The sequence below is a fragment of the Acromyrmex echinatior genome, chromosome 4 (genome assembly GCF_024713525.1).
Source record: "Acromyrmex echinatior isolate Ae372 chromosome 4, ASM2471352v2, whole genome shotgun sequence".
Taxonomy (NCBI): domain Eukaryota; kingdom Metazoa; phylum Arthropoda; class Insecta; order Hymenoptera; family Formicidae; genus Acromyrmex; species Acromyrmex echinatior.
In genome coordinates this window covers 3,320,854-3,339,080 of record NC_141855.1, presented here as the reverse complement: position 1 = coordinate 3,339,080, position 18,227 = coordinate 3,320,854, and the positions used below count along the sequence as shown (strand labels likewise).

General features: G+C 30.4%; 1 protein-coding gene across 10 annotated transcripts in view; it reads left to right on the top strand.

Annotated features, from left to right (window-relative positions):
- Shal (potassium voltage-gated channel protein Shal) overlaps positions 1 to 18,227 on the top strand; it is a 120,428-nt gene that overhangs the window by 78,248 nt on the left and 23,953 nt on the right. For 3 of the 10 annotated variants that reach the window (XM_087405767.1, XM_087405766.1, XM_011068753.2), the window contains exon 5: positions 5,682 to 5,732. The exons of 4 other annotated variants lie outside the window; for them this stretch is intronic. In XM_087405767.1, the coding sequence (XP_087261893.1) occupies positions 5,682 to 5,732 (51 nt within the window). Of the gene's footprint in view, positions 1 to 5,681; positions 5,733 to 9,732; positions 10,454 to 10,843; positions 10,928 to 18,227 lie in introns of those variants that run through there. 3 more of the 10 variants (XM_087405770.1, XM_011068756.2, XM_011068755.2) reach the window with 3 other exon arrangements.

Sequence of the window (18,227 nt, the reverse complement as noted above, 5' to 3'; positions counted from 1 at the left end):
TTAGTATTAACTTAGGAAATGAGATGCACTTTAATGCGCTATTTTGTGCAGAGGAATCATTTTCCTCAGTTATGCTTTTATTATGGAAATAATATATTTATAATCTCAAATGTATCACGCAATGCGCGACGTGTATAATTAGAGATTAAATTATGCAAAGATAATAACGTATGCATACCAAGAGGCACGTGAAACTTAACGAAACAGACTTGTCAGTTCATCGATAATCAGAGTGTTGACGTTATATATGTATGATGTTATATATGACGTATTATACATATTATAATTTTTTTGTCTTTTTATATCTTTCTTCATCAGTATCGATTATATTACGCGCTTGCTTACATAGGTTTATGATTTTTCAATTTTCAATGGCAATGCATAGTCCAAACAGAAATGAGCAATTCAAACGTTGGCGAGCAACATTTTAAGCGTTCAACAGATTTATTCGCACTCGATACCTCGGCGAAATTGATACGATCGCGATTATTTATACAGTTTGCAATCGCAGGCTGCATACAAGTTGCATGCGGCTTGCATATCTGTACGCGGCATGCAGTTTATATACGTTGAATGGCAAGTGGCATACCCACGTTGCAAAACGATGATCGATCGGTTGGTACAACCCGCACGTAACCACGTATACAGCAGAAATACATGCATTGCGAATGCACATCGTGTCAGAAGCGCACGTGTACACAAGCCTGATCGACAAATTAATTTTAATTGCAGTAATGTCAGCGATAACAATTCAATATCACGGCGACTAGTTTCGATGTTAAGGAAATTGCTTTATGAGTAATAGCGTCGGCGGACGGAGAATAGTCCAATTAATTAATATTGCGTTCTAATTTATAACGAAAGATTCGGATAAGTATTATGCGGATTTTGGAAAATTTGAGATTTTTTGATTAAGATATAGAGCGTAAAAATATTGTAAAAATAATATATGTTATTCAAGTATTAATTAGTCTAAAAAGGTTGGAGTTACAAGGTTTTAAAGTTTGTTATGGCTGCGTGATGGATTTTGTAGCAAATGGCTCAGGCTCTTATTTTATGACTCTTAATGATAGTATCGATATATATTGTCGTTGTATTATATATGATAAAAAAACTGCGCAATTACAATATACAGACATTGTTATTAAGAGTTGCAAAATGAGATCTTAATTTGACTGAATTTGGTCATAGCGTCTAACAAGGTCATCAGTGATTACAAAAAATATTAGTTTCTTTATTTATTTATTTTTTTTCTATTGGATATTTAATATAAATAATATTGCATAATTTTATATGATAATCTGTGAATCTGTAAAGAAATGTAGGAGATTTATTTCCTCAGTTTTATATGTGCATTACTTTAATGAATGGCGCACTTGATATTCTTATAACTCGTTCAATTTTTATGATGATAGAAAACTTAAAGTTAAGAAAAATCTTTTAAAAATTGTATTTATTACTGAAAAATCTAAATATTATATCAAAGAGAAACTAGATTAAATTAAATTTACAGGAAGAATCGAAATTAGAGATCAAGATTTACTGGCCAAAGATGTTTTCGTTTTTTCACATTAATTAAGCAGCGAGACGTTCGCCGTTCCGTCAAGTACCGTCAATTTAATTGCTCGTAAAAAGTTCAAGAGATTCTGAAGATAGTTTCCATCACGTGAGCGCGGCACGTGAATAATTCATCCGTTAAAATCAGCCGGATGATAGCTGTTTTCTTTCGTTCGGATTGCCTGTGATAGCGTTTCAATTAAAATAAAACATTTCGATCATCCGCCCTTGTTAGGAAAACGCTTTTGTTGATCTTCTGTGTATATACGGGGGTGAAAAGAGTGAGATGAAAGAAATAACGGGGATGAAGAATACATAAAGAGGACGATAGTGACCGTACTAACTCGCGGATTCATCAAGTTCCGTTTTACTTGAGCTTTTCTCTATTATCTGTCGCTTCATTTTTGCACTTTATTTTTCTTCTAATCAATATCAATTTTCCGAAGAAATCCGTCGTGATATAAAATCGTCTGATCAAAATGGACACTTGACATATTTTTATATTTACAACTTTTTGAATTATTAAAATATCAGTAATTATATTTTTTATGTTCATTATATATGTAATAAAATATGCCTTTCTTTCTAATTAATTGAAGTAAAATACGCATAATATCAGTCTGTGTCAGCAATATTTTCTTACGAAATTAATACAATATTGGATATTATCTGTGCACGAGTGCGTTCAAGCTTCTACTATTCTCATATACTTAGAGACTGTCGATTAATTAAGGCTGACAGCAATCAGATTGATAATTAACCGCATCCGAGTCTATTAACAGTAACAATAAGCAACCGCATTATGTCTTGACTGTCCGCTATGAGCAATTCTCCGTCGCACGACGTAAAATATCGATTTAGTAATTCCGGCCTTTACATTGCTCTTTATGATTACAGACAATAACAAATGCTTAGCAACGAAATACGTTCTATTATATATTAGGTATTCCAATTTGCGTGAAGCTTCGATTTCTAGAAATCTGCATAATTTGATGGTTTTAGAATTAAAAGCTACAGTTTAAAAATTAATCATTGCGCTTTGACGAATTTAAACGTGATAAGCATTATTTAGCATATGAGTATACATAACGAAGGAGTGTGAGATTTGAAAGACGTGGCCTCGTGTCTTTACATGAGTATTTTGCAACGCAAATTGCTGTTATACGTGCGACATAAGGCGCTATATATAAGAAAATTATGTGTGAGTTCATAAATCATAGAATCATATCTCGATATATCATATCCTACATACTCTATATAGCACAGATCCAAAGGACGTTTTGAAAGACATCTTGAGAACGTCCCAACATCATAAGAACGTTCCCAGGAAGATCTCTGGAATGAAGTGTGCTGTGTGTATGGGATTATTATTATAATATAAAGTATAATCAGGATCGTGATCTATAACGAAAATTAAAAATTAAAAATTGATTTACAGCTCAATTTATTGTCATACCGTGTACAAAGTAAAATGTTTTGACTGATTTAGTCTTCTTCAGATACTTGTTTATTCCGTTATTATACCATACTAACAAAAATTCTAATTAGAAGCAATTATATTCCAACAACGATATTCTTTACTTTGCGCATTTTACAAAAGATAGATAATTTATATAAAACAATCAATTATTATTCGAATTATTATTGAAAACATAGTCACTATGGAGGAATTTAAATGATTTATGAATTATCAATGTGCTAAAAGAATCGTGAGGCATATTTCAAATTAACTGTTGATTTTGTAATTGTGACTTAACAAGATCCTGGACATCGACCGAAGAATCGTTTATTGAAATATTTTACATCACTAATATCGAGATACAAAATGACTAGGTGAATACATTTATTTTTTATAAAATGCAGAGTAAAGAATATAATTGTTAGAGTTTCTAGTTTTTTAATTTATGTTAGTATAGTATAGTAATGGAATTATAAGAAATATAATGCGAATAACTGAAAGAAGAGAAGACTTACTAAGTAAGTCAAAATGTTTTACTTTACACGATATGACAATAAATTAAATTGTAATCTATAAAATCAACTTTTAATACTTATTGTAGGCCACATTATATTTTGTCCCGATTGTATTTTGCGTTGCAATTTTACAAGCTAAATTGTTTACATTGCTACTATAATCTTTATTTGAAAAAGATGTCCATAAGTTGTTGCAGTTAATAATTTGGTATAATTTAATAATTATGTATTATATTTATATTATATAGTAGGGCTTTTTCCGAATAGTAATGTTTTTTTTCTTGCAATATTAATAAAAATCTTTGTTGCGCGATTCTAACAGTGATAATCAACCGGGGAAGATCGAAAAATATGTAACTTATCTATTTTTGTCAGTATATTTTTTCGAATTTTTTGATATTATAAGTATATATGGCCCTTAAAAAGTTCGATTTAGTTTTAATATGACTAATATAATACGTGTACGTACATATTTTATGTATTGAATCTTTGCTTAAAGAGACAAATTCTTTGCTTCAAAAATACAAATTCTTTACTTTAGAACATAAATTATTTTTTTGTATAATTTTTGCGTTTTTGAAGCAAAGAATTTTTGTATTTAAAGCAGAGAATTTGTGTTTTTAAAATAAAGAATTTGTATAATTAAAGCAAAGACTAGTAGAATGGTATGGATATCTCTATTGCAGAATTTTATTTTAAACAAAAATATTCGTTTTTTAAATAAAAATATAGAGTTATACTCAGAGGTTTCATAAGATTCTTGAAATCGTTGCACTCGATAGTAAGTTAAATCATAATGATGTAGTGAAATAGACATAATAAATTACTATAGTTGTATTTAGAACTGAAATCGAATTTTAAGGGCCATAATAAATTTGTAATGTCTGAAGATGTGAAAAGTTGTACTGAAAATAAATAGTTAAATTTAGATAAGTTATACATTTTTCGACCTCTCTTGATTACTACTAAATTAAAATCGCAACAAAGATTTTTATCAAGATTTTTAAAAATTCGGAAAAGACCCTATTGTAAATACTTTCCAATAATTTTTAGGAATTATATTTTTAGAATTATTATTTTGTTCAATTTTAGGATAGAAATTTTGAAAATATAGAAGACTTTAATTATTCTACCTCTCAGATAATAATGATGTTACATTAAAACAAAATAGAAATTAGAAATTCTTATAATTTTCTAAGGAATATTACGTTGAAATATACAATAAATTTACAATTGCTTAAATCTATGCTTGTATAAATGCAAAAAACTTTGAAGTTATTGCTTTATGAATCTTTAAAAATCTTTTGCATGATGAAAACAATGACATTTCACTCTAAGGCGTAAATAGAGATCATAGAAACGTTATAATACTTATTACTATTGAAAGTATTTATTAATTACGCAATTATTATTTATTTTTTTGATGTTTTATTGTAAAAAAATTTGTAATATTATATAAATAAGTAGAAATAAATTTTATACTTATTTATATAATTTTACATATTTAAATATAATCCGTTAAAAAAATATAAAAGAGCATAAAGAAATCAAGTCGAAAAGTATTAATGAAGTTTAAGGAATTTCTATAAAAAACAAAGTCACTTCTAATAAGGACAGGCTTTTCAAGACATGAATACAGAACTTTTATATAACTTCGAAAGGGAAATTTTACCTGAAATAAACCTAAATCTTTATGAGAATTTCTTGTGTTTGCGGGTATGGGAATTCAATTAAGCTTTCCTTGCAAAAGTTCGACGTATACAAATATATCGTCACCTCTTCAAACCGGAAAGTGGAGATTCAAAGTCGACAAAAAATTTGACGCGGCAGATTTGCCGGTCTTCAACATCGGTCTTATCGTGACGTTGTAACATAGGTAACGCGATATTGTTATCACGTGATTTTCGATCTTTTACTTCATGCAATTAATCATGATCACTGCAGGCGACTATCACTTTTTATGAAGACATTCGGAAGTTAATAGATCGTATCACGAGATTCGCGCATTAATATTTATACTTTTCTACTTCCGTTCCGCTCAAAAAGTCATCAGAATTCGCGTGGACGTCGGCGATGACGTCGCGTCAGATTAACCAGCGTATTATGCACGCTATAATGTAACACGAGTTGCTTTTATGAATAATGCATAGCCGAAGGAACAGCGGGAGCCTGTAGTGGAGCATCCACTTCAGATCAGCCAGGCAAGACAAAATTGAATCTTAAGTGTACGTTCTAAAAAGCTCCGTCGATCCTATTTGTCGTCGACCCAGTAACGAGCACGGTCTCTTTTTTATCTTCGTCTCCGGCAGACTCTATTACTATTAATTGTTAACCGTATGACGACAGAATCTAGCATGCTCGATTGAGTATTTTTAATTTAATATCATTCTTTGCTTCAAAACTTTGAGCGAATTATCAAGTAATAAACTGTACAGACTTTTTTAAATTTGAAAATGATATTTTTAATAGTATTATATATATATATATATATATATATATATATATAAATTGTTTTTAATAATGTGTACAATGTGATATAATAAATTTGAGGTATAATTAAATCTGATGGATATTTTTGCCTTGATTGACATCTGTCACGAGATTAATTAATTTAAGATCTATCCTATTATTTGGAGCTGTATGGAGATTATCATCGAGCGTTGTTAAATATGTTCGGTTAAAAATACTCGCTCGAGCGTGTCGAATTTCTTCCTCAATATATTAATTACATATCATTTAATTTATATGCAACACATGTAAACGCGTAATGTATGATTATGACCCTGAATTTACGTTGTTGTGCGAACAATCGCCAGTCTGTACATATATATCGTACCAAATATTTCTGGCCCTGTAATTGCATGTTCAATCGCAGAATTGTTATTACTTCACATAAACGTCAAAGATAGTATTTATGTGCGCGTTACGTTTCGCTCATTTCTATCTCTAGTATTTCTAGCTACAATTATATTAAACGCATCAGATATAACATGGTTATATAGATCGTCGCATAGTATTGCAAAATTGTAAATATTTTTGGGAGACTTTTTTTTTATAATTTTCTTTTTATTTTGCGCTTTTACGATTATTTTCTATAGATTAAACGCAGGGAATGGAAGGTTACTTTTTAAAAGTAATAAGTTACAGTTATTCATTACTGAGCAGAAAAAGTAACAAGTTATCATTATTACTGTTTTTTTTTAAAGTAACTCGTTATAGTTACCGTTATTTGAGAAACTGTAACTTTTTTAAAATCGACGATCACCAATCACAGCGGACGGGTGTCTAAGGGCTTTTTAATTTCAAGCGCTATGAATAGCTAGTGTCCAATTATGTGCAAAATAATGACAAAAGTAACTGTAAAATTCATTACCAAAAAAATGTAACTACATTACTGTTATAGTTATTAAAAAAAAAAGTAACGCAGTTATCAAAACGCAGTGAAGTTACCAAAAAAATAACTTATAACTGTAATTTCGTACAAGTAACGAGTTACTTCCATTCCCTAGTTAAACATATTTCGGATTTGCTGTCGCGTATTAATTTTAGAAATTTAGATTTCTTTCCACGATGCGCACTATACACTGCAGTATATTAGCTAGACTTTAGATGATTACTTTACAACATAGCCTCGAGTTATTTCTTTCCAATCAACACTTTCTCGCTCAGTTAACACAGATTTTGCGACATTCTGTATAATCGCCTTATGTATATGTATAACTATACCTGTGTATATGTATATACTCTATATCAACCGCTTCTTTTCGGTTTGAAATCTTATCCCGTCACAGTGAGCAAGATTAATTAGGTATTATTCGTTATCCTGTCAAGCCGTGTCGATTACAGTTGGCCGGATGATTAATCGATGTGGAAATCGAGCGCTTTCCTCTTCGTTAATAACTTGCAAAGATTTTCCGTCGCGTCTATTCAAGTTATGATTTTGCCGTTAATTCGCATTGATTGATTAATTGGCGCCCAACAGGTACGATGATCGGCTATAAACACTATGACAGTATCGCGTTCAATCGATCATTATAAAAAATTCACACGATTGTTAGATCTGAACAAGGCGACGCGAAACTAGCAGCGTCAAAATTTTCAAAAACGTAAAAATTTTTTTTTTTATGTTTGATACTATGACGATTGGAAACACGAACGAAATTGTATCTTCGACTTTTATTAACGCGACGGTTTTCTAATATCACGTTTTCCAATGTCTCTTTGTATTTGTAACACGTTTCCAGTTATTACTGTTACTTTTTATTGGAAGCATATAACTTCATAATTGAAAACTATTTTCAAAATGTAATGCATTTCGAAAATAATTGTCAACGTGCATTGTAGTTGCTTTTTCCAAACGTGGTTATTTGATTGGAGCTAACTCAAATCGTGTTTGGATACAGCAAACGGCAATTGTATATTGTATATACATCTAATGATTGTTTGTGTATTTTGTATCATAAATATTTGTGAAATATTTTGTAGAAAATATTTCTTCTTATTGTAAGGTAAGAATTAATGTACAGATCGTCTCTCTTTATTTCTCGACTTCGTCTTTTGTCTATCATTGATCGTTTTGTTGGTAGCACAAGATATATTCAAAAAATGTGCATCTTTCTTATTTCCAGAGCATTTTGTATAAATGTATGTATTAATATTTATATGTGCATAATTATTAATTAATTAATCTCTATCTTACTGTTTTTCGTAGGTAATCTTGAATTTCGTAATGAAACCTAGTTGCTTGAATTCAAGAAAATATGTGAACGTGCGTGGTTTTATTCTTTCGTGCTGGAATACCCGATTATCGCGATAGCAATTTGACAGGAAATAATTGCGCCGAAAATCACATTGTCTGCAGAGGTTCATTAGTTTTCCGCTTTGCTGATTTCACGCGGAAAACGTGCGATTCGCTTGAATACGAAATCGTCGCTCGTGCACATGCATTTGGGCTCGAATTCGAATTATTTGACCTGTTTGAGGGGATGTACCGCATCGACGTTTGTGAGTTAATTCGTTTTTGTCGGTGATGCGCGCGGTGTGCGCGTCACTTCGTCAATTTGCAGGCTTTCCCGACGTTATTGGATCAGTCGAAACGCTATGAAGCCCATCGGTTTTTACGGTCGGTAGTACGGTATATGTTCCTTCGAAAATGGTTTAAATCAGATTTTATTACGCGCGTCGAAAGGTTAAGTAAGGAAAATGAAAGAATCGTGAAATATTAAAATATTACTGCTTGCGCGCTACATATAGATGAGTTTATAATGTATTCATTGTGATTTATTGTTATTAATATAATATAGTAAAACTTATATATTTTTGGGATTGGTAATAATGGAAATTTTTAGAAAACAGAAATTGCAATAAGTATGGAAGAAGATGTAGCTTCTAATAATATTCTCCATTCTTATTTAAATGTAACAATGCTTTATGAGCAAGAGTTTTCCCTCTCAAGTAAAAGTAAATTTTCAATGATATACTTACAATTGTTTGCTACTACATAGTGGAAAACTGTTTGAATTAAATCGTGTCTTGTTAAAATTTTTGTACATAGTTCTTAACATAGCCGATTGTTAATTTAACATAATGTGATTATATTATTTGAATATGTTAAATTGTTATTTAACATTTTTTATTGTTAAAATAATATAATGAGTAAGTAAACAAACAATATAAAAATAATGCATTTTAAAATGTAAATTCTGGGATAAATGAATAAGATGTACGTGCTGATTTAACATATTATAAACATTTATTTTATTGAAGAAATATGTTTCCACAATTTGTTTCCAAATTATGTCACTGTCATACTTTTTGTGTTATTTTTTTCATATTTATACTTGTATTTTACCAGAAAGTAACAATTAAAATGAACAGTTCGGAGACTTATGTGTGATACCGATAACTTATATTAGCTCAACGTATTAAAAAGTCTCTAATTGCTTTTTATCTAAACAAAAGTTATTTATACGAAAGATTCACGGTGCGAATAAAATTTAAGAAATATATAGTATTGTGGGAAAAAACATGGCGCAGTAGATTTTTATTATTAAAGCTTCATTATCACATCCATCCACACACACACATATACATCGATCGTGAGAGTAGATGGAGGTTTAGGGGAGAAGTCCGTAGAAAGCATTAGCGTAGGCGTACCTAGCGTGCAACAATGTAGTGTGTGCTTGTGGTTGTGGATTTCAGCAGGCGTACAGTCAGTACATCCCGGCTACAAGAGCCCAAGTATCCGGGGCCCAGGGTGGGCAGACGGGGGTCGCCATGGATGGCACTTACCTCGTCGAGGCCTCGTTTTGAAAAATCCCCTCGCGCACTGTAAACGACACTAAATCTGAACCGGACCGAACAGAGAAAAAAAATAGCGAATAAACAAGTAATAAATGAAAATATGACACTCTATCGTGTCGCACAACGCATGAGCGATTACAGTCGAGAAATGCATTAGAGGATGCATGCATCGACACAAAGTTAATATGTGTAACGCGCTAGAAATCCGGAGCTTTACGAACGAGAGCTGAAACACGCTCATCTATCGACGTAAAGCAGATGCAATTTAGAATAACCGAAGTGAAGGTAAAAGATTTATGTATATAAATACATTTTTCTCTCCAACAGAGAGAAGGGAAAGAGAACGAGAAACAGAGAAAGCGGCAAATATATACGTATGAGTAATCGGGCGAGAAATTGAGAAGAGAGAGAGGGAGAGAGAGAGAGAGAGAGAGAGAGAGGGAGGGAGAGAAAGAGAGAGAGCGAGAGCGAGAGAGAGAGAGAGAGAAGCACAGTGTATAAGAGATATATATCATATATATATATATATATATATATAGAGCGAAAATAATACGTATATCTTTAATCGACTCTTCCGACTCGCCAATTGTTCGCGCGACCTAAGAAAGTAACCGAAAAATCCCACAAACAACACAAGCAAAGACACACACAGTCGCGCGAAATCCTCAAAGTCAATCAATCAAATTCTTCTATTTCATCATTTCCGTGCCATCATCGACCCCCTACGACATCGACGACGACGACGACGACGATGACAACACGACGACGATCATAACGCTGCGTTTTGGATCCTTTGACATCGTTTGGCGCTGTCTCATCATCCTTCCATCTTCATCAACGTCTTTGGAATATGGTGGATGAAACCGCCATCGATGACGACGACGACGACGATGACGACGACGATGTCGACGAAAACTTCGATTAAAAAAAAAACATACGAATTTGCGGCGATGAATAACGTGATCGATAACGGCGTTAATGTCTAATCGATCGATTGAAAATCATGTAGAGTTTGTCCTATCAACTTACTTCGAACGAGAGCAAGGACAGAGTGGTGCTCATATACGGCGACCGTATACAGGTGCGGAAAAAGGTAATGAAACCATGTTGGCAGTACAATTGTAAAACTGATGATTATGATAATAACAATAATGCTAATGTGATAAAGATGATGAGATATCATATACACATACACACACATACACACGTATACACACACACACACACACGCGCGTGTATAAATATATATGTATGTGTATGTGTGTGTATGTAATAGAGTTTATGTGAGATGTATCAAGTGTCTGGATCTCGCGCGCTTCTCTGTCATGAAAAATATATCAGGATTCCCTCAGCAAATCCCAACCTTTGCTCGATAATGCTTTTAAGAGTGATCAATCTCTGGATTGGTTTCCTCGGTGTCCGCTTTCATCCTCGAAAAAAAACCTCTCTATTTGCTACGCTCATTTAGAGGCTCTTGCATCTCTTGGAAATTCGTTGATAGGGCTGTGCATATATTCTATTTACAACTAGCGTGCAATATGCTTCTTATTGTTATGGATGTATGGCTGTCTTGCTTTTAGGAAGACGAGGTTTTTAGATGGATGCATTGAGGGGCATGCTTGCGAGCCGATAATTTTCCTGCGCTAATTGAAACAACATTTTATTATTTACGTATTTATAGATATATGTATAAATATGTTTAAACTTTTATTCCTTTTTATATCTTTTAAATAATATATCGACAATTTGTATATTTAATTTATTATTATGCCATATACATATTATACGTAGATACATTTTTATTTAATGAATTTGATTGATTTTATTCCTAATTTATAAATTACGTAAGTTACAAAAATTGATCTTAAATTTGCGTTCAAAAACATTTACTACTTTATTATTAATTTACAGATATTCTTAATAAAAATGTGATGGAAACGTGAATTAATTATTGTAATTTTCTTAGATGACCTTTGAAATAGCTTGCTTAATTTTTTTATGTACTGATTGATGATTAATCTTTTTCTTTTTTGTCTTCTTTCATTGAATCTTTATTATGCTCGCAAAACTAGAAAAGTTTGTTACGAGATAGCATTTATTTGAAAAAAATTGATCAGGAGCGAATTTATACATTCTGTTCCTTGCCAATGAAGAGCAGAAATTCTAAGAAATTTTTTTTTAGCTATTTGTGCAATTTGTTATTTGTTTTTAATAATTATAATTTTCTGTAAATAAATACAAATTAAAATACTAAAATTGTTTATATATAGTTAAAATATAAGGTTATATTAACTGTCCCAAAAGAAACATGAGACAAGTAGATTTATGAATAAACAACTTACATATTAAAATTTCAAATAGCAATATGAAGAAAATCTTAAATTAAATTTAAAAATATTTTCTTATGTAATTTAAAAGTGTTATAATCATATAATTACATTATAATTATTAAAAATAAGTAGAATTTGTTACAGCAAATTATGTTTGAGTTATCAGAAGACACAATAATATCTCGGTAGCAAGTTATATGTGACGATGAGATCTAGCCATGTATCTATATGAGTCGGCGAATAAATAGTATATACAAAATATACACATGTACTTGTAGTGCTTAAGGTAATAATAAAGTTAATTTATATCTGAAGATAATTAATGACGATTAAGATATTATATGTACAATTTATGTACATATAAATTATACTATAAATATAATATTTATTTATATTATAAATAAATATATATATTTATATATATTTATTTATTAATAATATGAGGATGAATCGCTCAAATATGAACGAAATCTTTTTGTTGAATACAAACCATCGTTGATAGATATTTACATAGGTGTAAGTGCCTGCACACGTTCATAATTATTCTCGCGACGTTGTTAGTGTAGTTGTTACAATGTCTGAATCTTTTGAAAGTGCAAGTCTCTTCTCCAAATATGCACTCAGTTTACTTAAAATTTTGATGGTTGTAATATTTTCATTTGTTAAGAACTTACAATCAACGCATTGACAATGGCACTCGATACTATTTGTTCGAACATTTCAACAACGACTTCAAAAACAACTACTGTAAGGCTACTACTATGAGGACGTGAGCAGACCCTAACACTCAGTGCAAATACGTCTATTAACACATTTATTTGTATTTACACAAAAAAAAGCTTCATATTCATATTTGAACCACTCTCATATAATTAAATATATTGTATATAACATCCTCCAAAATTTAAATATTGAGCAAACGTAGACACATGTTTCTCTCGTAAAATATTCTCGCAAATCGAGATTTTTATTTTATACACAATATATATGATAAAAAAATGGATAAAATATATGGATAAAAAATACATGAAAAAGTACACACGTTGCAGTTAATTCAAACAAATATCTGAGAGCTAACATACCATTCGTTTTTGATGGAATTTTAGCATCAAAATTTTTAGGGCGCTTCACTATTCTTCTGAAGCACGTCAAATTTCGCTAATCTGATCTTGGTAAAATTGACGACAGGCATTAACGCTATAATGCGTCGACTTTGCACTTTTTTGCTTTACAACGCCTCATCACTCTGTTATCTCTGCGGTTTCGCGCCCTCTGACCTACAACACCCTTGTTGCTCTTCTCCTTTTGTTTAAACTTCGAGCACAAAACATGCATGAATTGCTCGTGCGAGAAGAGTCGTGAAGGAAAAATTGCGCTGTTCTTTCCAAGATATTCCGGAATATTTTCCGCTATCCATTTCGTTGGTTTTCTCATTGTTTTTATGAAATTTGTCTGCTTGGATTAGATTTTCCTGTTTACAATTTGCAACGAAAAACGAAGAAGTACATTGACAGCGCAAAATATTGCTACATTCTTCCAAAGAAATTTTTCAAACACTTCTTTAAATTTTTTAAATTGTTACTTCTTGTTCTCGAAAGTGTACATCAATTTTTTAAAACTAGGACAACCTTAATTATTTTGTGATTTCAAAGTAATAAGACATCTTCCTAAATCATTCTATCATTGTTTATAAACGCTTTTATAATAAGTTCTTTGATGTATTAGGCTTTAGTAATCTGTATCTCGTCTACGCGTGATACAGATTACTAAAGCCATCTATTGGAGAAATAATGGATTTCTTTTTACTACACCTAATATTTTAAATTGAAATCAATTTTATTGAAATCAATTTAATTACAATTTTATTAGTATATTTTTTTTAAATTAAATAAAAATAAATTTTATTCTTTTTTCCTATTTTTTAAGTTTAAATTATAAAAATTACATTTGACATTTTAATATAAAAAAAATTAACTTTAAATTGATGGAAGAAATAAACAGAATTGCGCACAAAATCTGAAACAATTCATTTACATAACGTTACCTGTTTCCTATATTGTTTTTAAATTACAAATTAATGTGTATAGTCTTAGTTTCGATGTATTGATATTTTCTCAGATAGCTGAATTCAAACTTGGTTACGTTATTTCTCTCTCTTCATATTTTTTTAGCTAAACAGAAATGTGACAGGCAAAAAATTCAGACAACAGGAGTTAAGGTATAAAAGGCTATAAAAAGAAACATATACAATAGATGTAGGATAGGCCGTTAGTTTCCTTTGCTTCTCCTTTCTTTTCTTTTTTGCAATTTCATGACTGTCTTTCGAGGCGATTTAAAGACGTCGACGATTGAAATAGAAGTTTCTTGCGTTTCTTTTGAAATTTTACAGTCTGAAACGTATCTTTTACTGAGCGCTCGTTTTTTTTCTTTATTATGTTTCTGCGACGTACTTTACACGTGCTATAATAAACTGATAGCTAAATAATTGTGAATTATCTCAAATAATTCAAAGCAAATAAAACGAGATTTAAATAGATCATCTAGCTCTTATTCGCAGTGATCAGGATGTTTCATGCAAAATATAATTAGATGTTACTATATGAAAATGACTATCAGAGGCAAAGGCTGCGCATTTATTTCAGCTGGATTTACTATCGCTCGTTCGCAGCCGTGGCATGTTAACCGAATCCTCGTAAATGTCTACTAAATTCCACATAAACCTACCAGCGCATCAATATGGCGAATAAATTTAACCGTAAAAACAGCCTTTACGGCTGTATATCGTCTAAATCGAATGCGTTTAAAGACGTAAAGTTTTGTTTAAACTTTCAAAGCTTATAATTAACTTAATTAAATCATCAAATGGTCTTTTATCTTTTTTCCGATAAAACGATAAATATTAAATTATAAATATTATCTTTTATTTTAATTATAAATATATTATATATATTAAATATGAAATTAAATATAAAACTGTGTAAAGTAAAATATAAATAATAATTTGATTACGCATATTGCATATGTATATATTAGGTGTTGGAATTAATTCGTAGCGTTTTTTAATGAAAGAATGTTATTTATTTCACATGAGCATTAAAAAATACATTAATGAAAGTACTTCCCATCACTTGTAAAACGCTACGAATTAATTCCAACACCTAATATTATAATGCTATTAATCGAATATACAAAACAGAGAAATTTGCTATTAATCTTGAAGAATTTAACGTTTTATACGAATTTCTTAATATAGTTTTATATGAATGCTTTAATACTTCTAATTCTCTTGCAAACATCTGATTTAAATACTTGCTTTTACGCTCACTGCAGAAAAAGCATTGGCGTTGCAGAAAGAGCATTAGTGCTATTAAGCAATACACCCAGAAATAACGCGAATATTCCATTTAGTACGCTTACATTACGTTTATCGATTACGCTTTGTACATTTACATTTATATGTAATAAATTTATTACGGATGAATTATATTATATTGGTTTTATCGCAGATTATGCTCATATCAGTATTTTGAATGTTCAAAATATCTACAATATCAAATATAAATCACAATGCATATTTTTTATATATGCGTAAAGTTGTCAAAATTTTTACAGTTTGATTACAAAATTGCTTCTATTTGTTTCTTTTTTAGTTTTATTGATTATTTTTTAATTAAGCTTATGCACTAAATCGGTTAAATAATAATATTAAATATATATAGTGAAGTTTTTTTCGGAGCCTTCGTAGGACACTTCGTGCGTCGTATATATTTATAGTTGTGTGTTTTCGAGCATTAAAATTCAAACCGATTTTTATTTCTATATTCCTTGCGCCTCTCTGCTCTTTCGCGCGCAAGTTAGACATGCGTTGTTTCAGTAATTTTTATTAATTTATTTGATCTTTTTCCGCATATGAAGCGGTTATGCGTTTTATTGCTGTTTCATATAGAAATTTCAGTTTATATTGCATTGTATCCAAAAATATATATACGTATAATGAGGGCACTTCTATGCAAGCTGCTCTGCTGCTTTAATAAATTCGTCGGGTATTATTAGAAGAATGTGCCTCGAATATCTATGAACATTTATGTGCCGTGAGAGAAATGAGAGATGCAAATAGCTTTGTCATAATTTTTTTTTATTTTAATTCTTATACTCTTATTTTCTTTTCAAATGAAAATAATGATTTATTTTGAGTTTAATTTGATGATTTTGTCCCATAAGATTTTTCTATGATTTATTATCTAATCCAATAAGAGCAGAAAAAAATTAAATAATTTAGAACAACATTGTTTAATTAAAACTAAATTATTCAATGGAGAAATGATTTGATATAATGTACTATTGCTATATATATTAAATAATTTACTAGTTAAATTATAGTTATAGTTAATTAATCTAGATGACATTGCTTTTAAATGACGTTAATTATTAAAATAAAAATAATTTTGTGTCATCAAGACTAAATCAAATATAAATAAAATGTTTATATGAGATTCCGCGATTGTCAGTGCGTAAATAATGTACCTATTTATAAGGCGACAAGATATAATTTGTAAATAATTGGAATGTATTCATCACTATATGTGCAATTATATCTTATCATCTTATAAATTAATATAATATACACATATATATATAAATTTTTTCAGATTAGATTTGTCTTTACTAATGAGATGAGTTCTGGATCTCAAGATATCTCAATTTTTCTCTATTTAAATATTACTCTTAGATATTGCACTACTAGTTAACAAATAATATTAGAGTTGGTTTATTTGTCAGTTTGAGAGTGCAATTCAGAACCGTTGCGACGAACTGCGTTTCTTAAATTCACTTTATAAGATAGTTGTTTGATGATCACCATACGCGGTAACGAATCTACATTTTATCCGAATATTCATCATTTATTTCTTCATGTTTACATATTAAATAATGTTCACTATCCATCCATAACGAAATTGTACATACACGATGATGAATGTATATTTTATTACATTTACCTAAATCATCATATGTATTGGCAAGTTAGTGTTTTTCAAATGAGTCGTTGATTTCAAATTGTATTAATTTCAACATCAAGAATGATCCAATAGGGGTCGAAACGTTTGTTAATAAACTTATATTTTCGTAATTAATCCAGCATTAAGATCTAGCTTGGCTCGTAGCTCTTGTTTTTAATTTTATAAATTTTTTGCATATCATGGTCCAAATTGGGAAAAATTGTTTATTTCTTTTGCATGCTATGTTATGACCAAGAGATTGAATTTTTTTAAATTGGAACAAGGTTTTGAAAATTAAAAAAAGATAATTAATGCTGTTATGTTCTGCTCAATTACTTGGTCTAGCTATATTCCTCATTTTTTTGGAAAATTCAAGGTTTCTCTAGAATTGTTTTAGGTTCAGATGAGTATTTCTCTTACTTTTCGGACACGCTACTGCACAAGCGTCAATTCGATACATCCACTCGATCTCGGGACATTTCGCGATTTAATGCACTTACGCGTGCGTGCATATAATTGCATTGCGGCGTAACGTAAAGCCTCGCAATGGTGAAATTAGACTTGTAAAGTAATGGCATTATTGTGGACATTTTTCAGTCGTGCGATTGTAAGGGGTTAATGTCGCACGTGCTGCGATATGTCGCGGAAGGTTGGCCCTTAACGCGTCTTAAGCTAAACTAACATAGAATTTACTGCATTGCAGTTTGCGCAAGTCTAAATCGTCGATAAGCAAGCAGAGCAATGTCGAATTTTTATAATGTAATGAATGAATAATTATTTTGAAATTTAGTACAATATATTATAACATAATATAAACAATATTAAATTTTCTTGACTATCTTTATAATGATTATCAGCGAGAGATCCTGACAGTTTTCTTGCTTTTTGGCTTTATTATTATTTCATTATTGTTTATTTATATATATCAAACGTTTTTAACAATGTAATACAACCATTTTTAATTTTTTAACCATGTTTAATTTTTGCGACATTCTATTATTTTTATTATAATATCTCTTATCGATTGTCGCAAATATTGTTGGCTATATATTAACGTGAGTTTTTA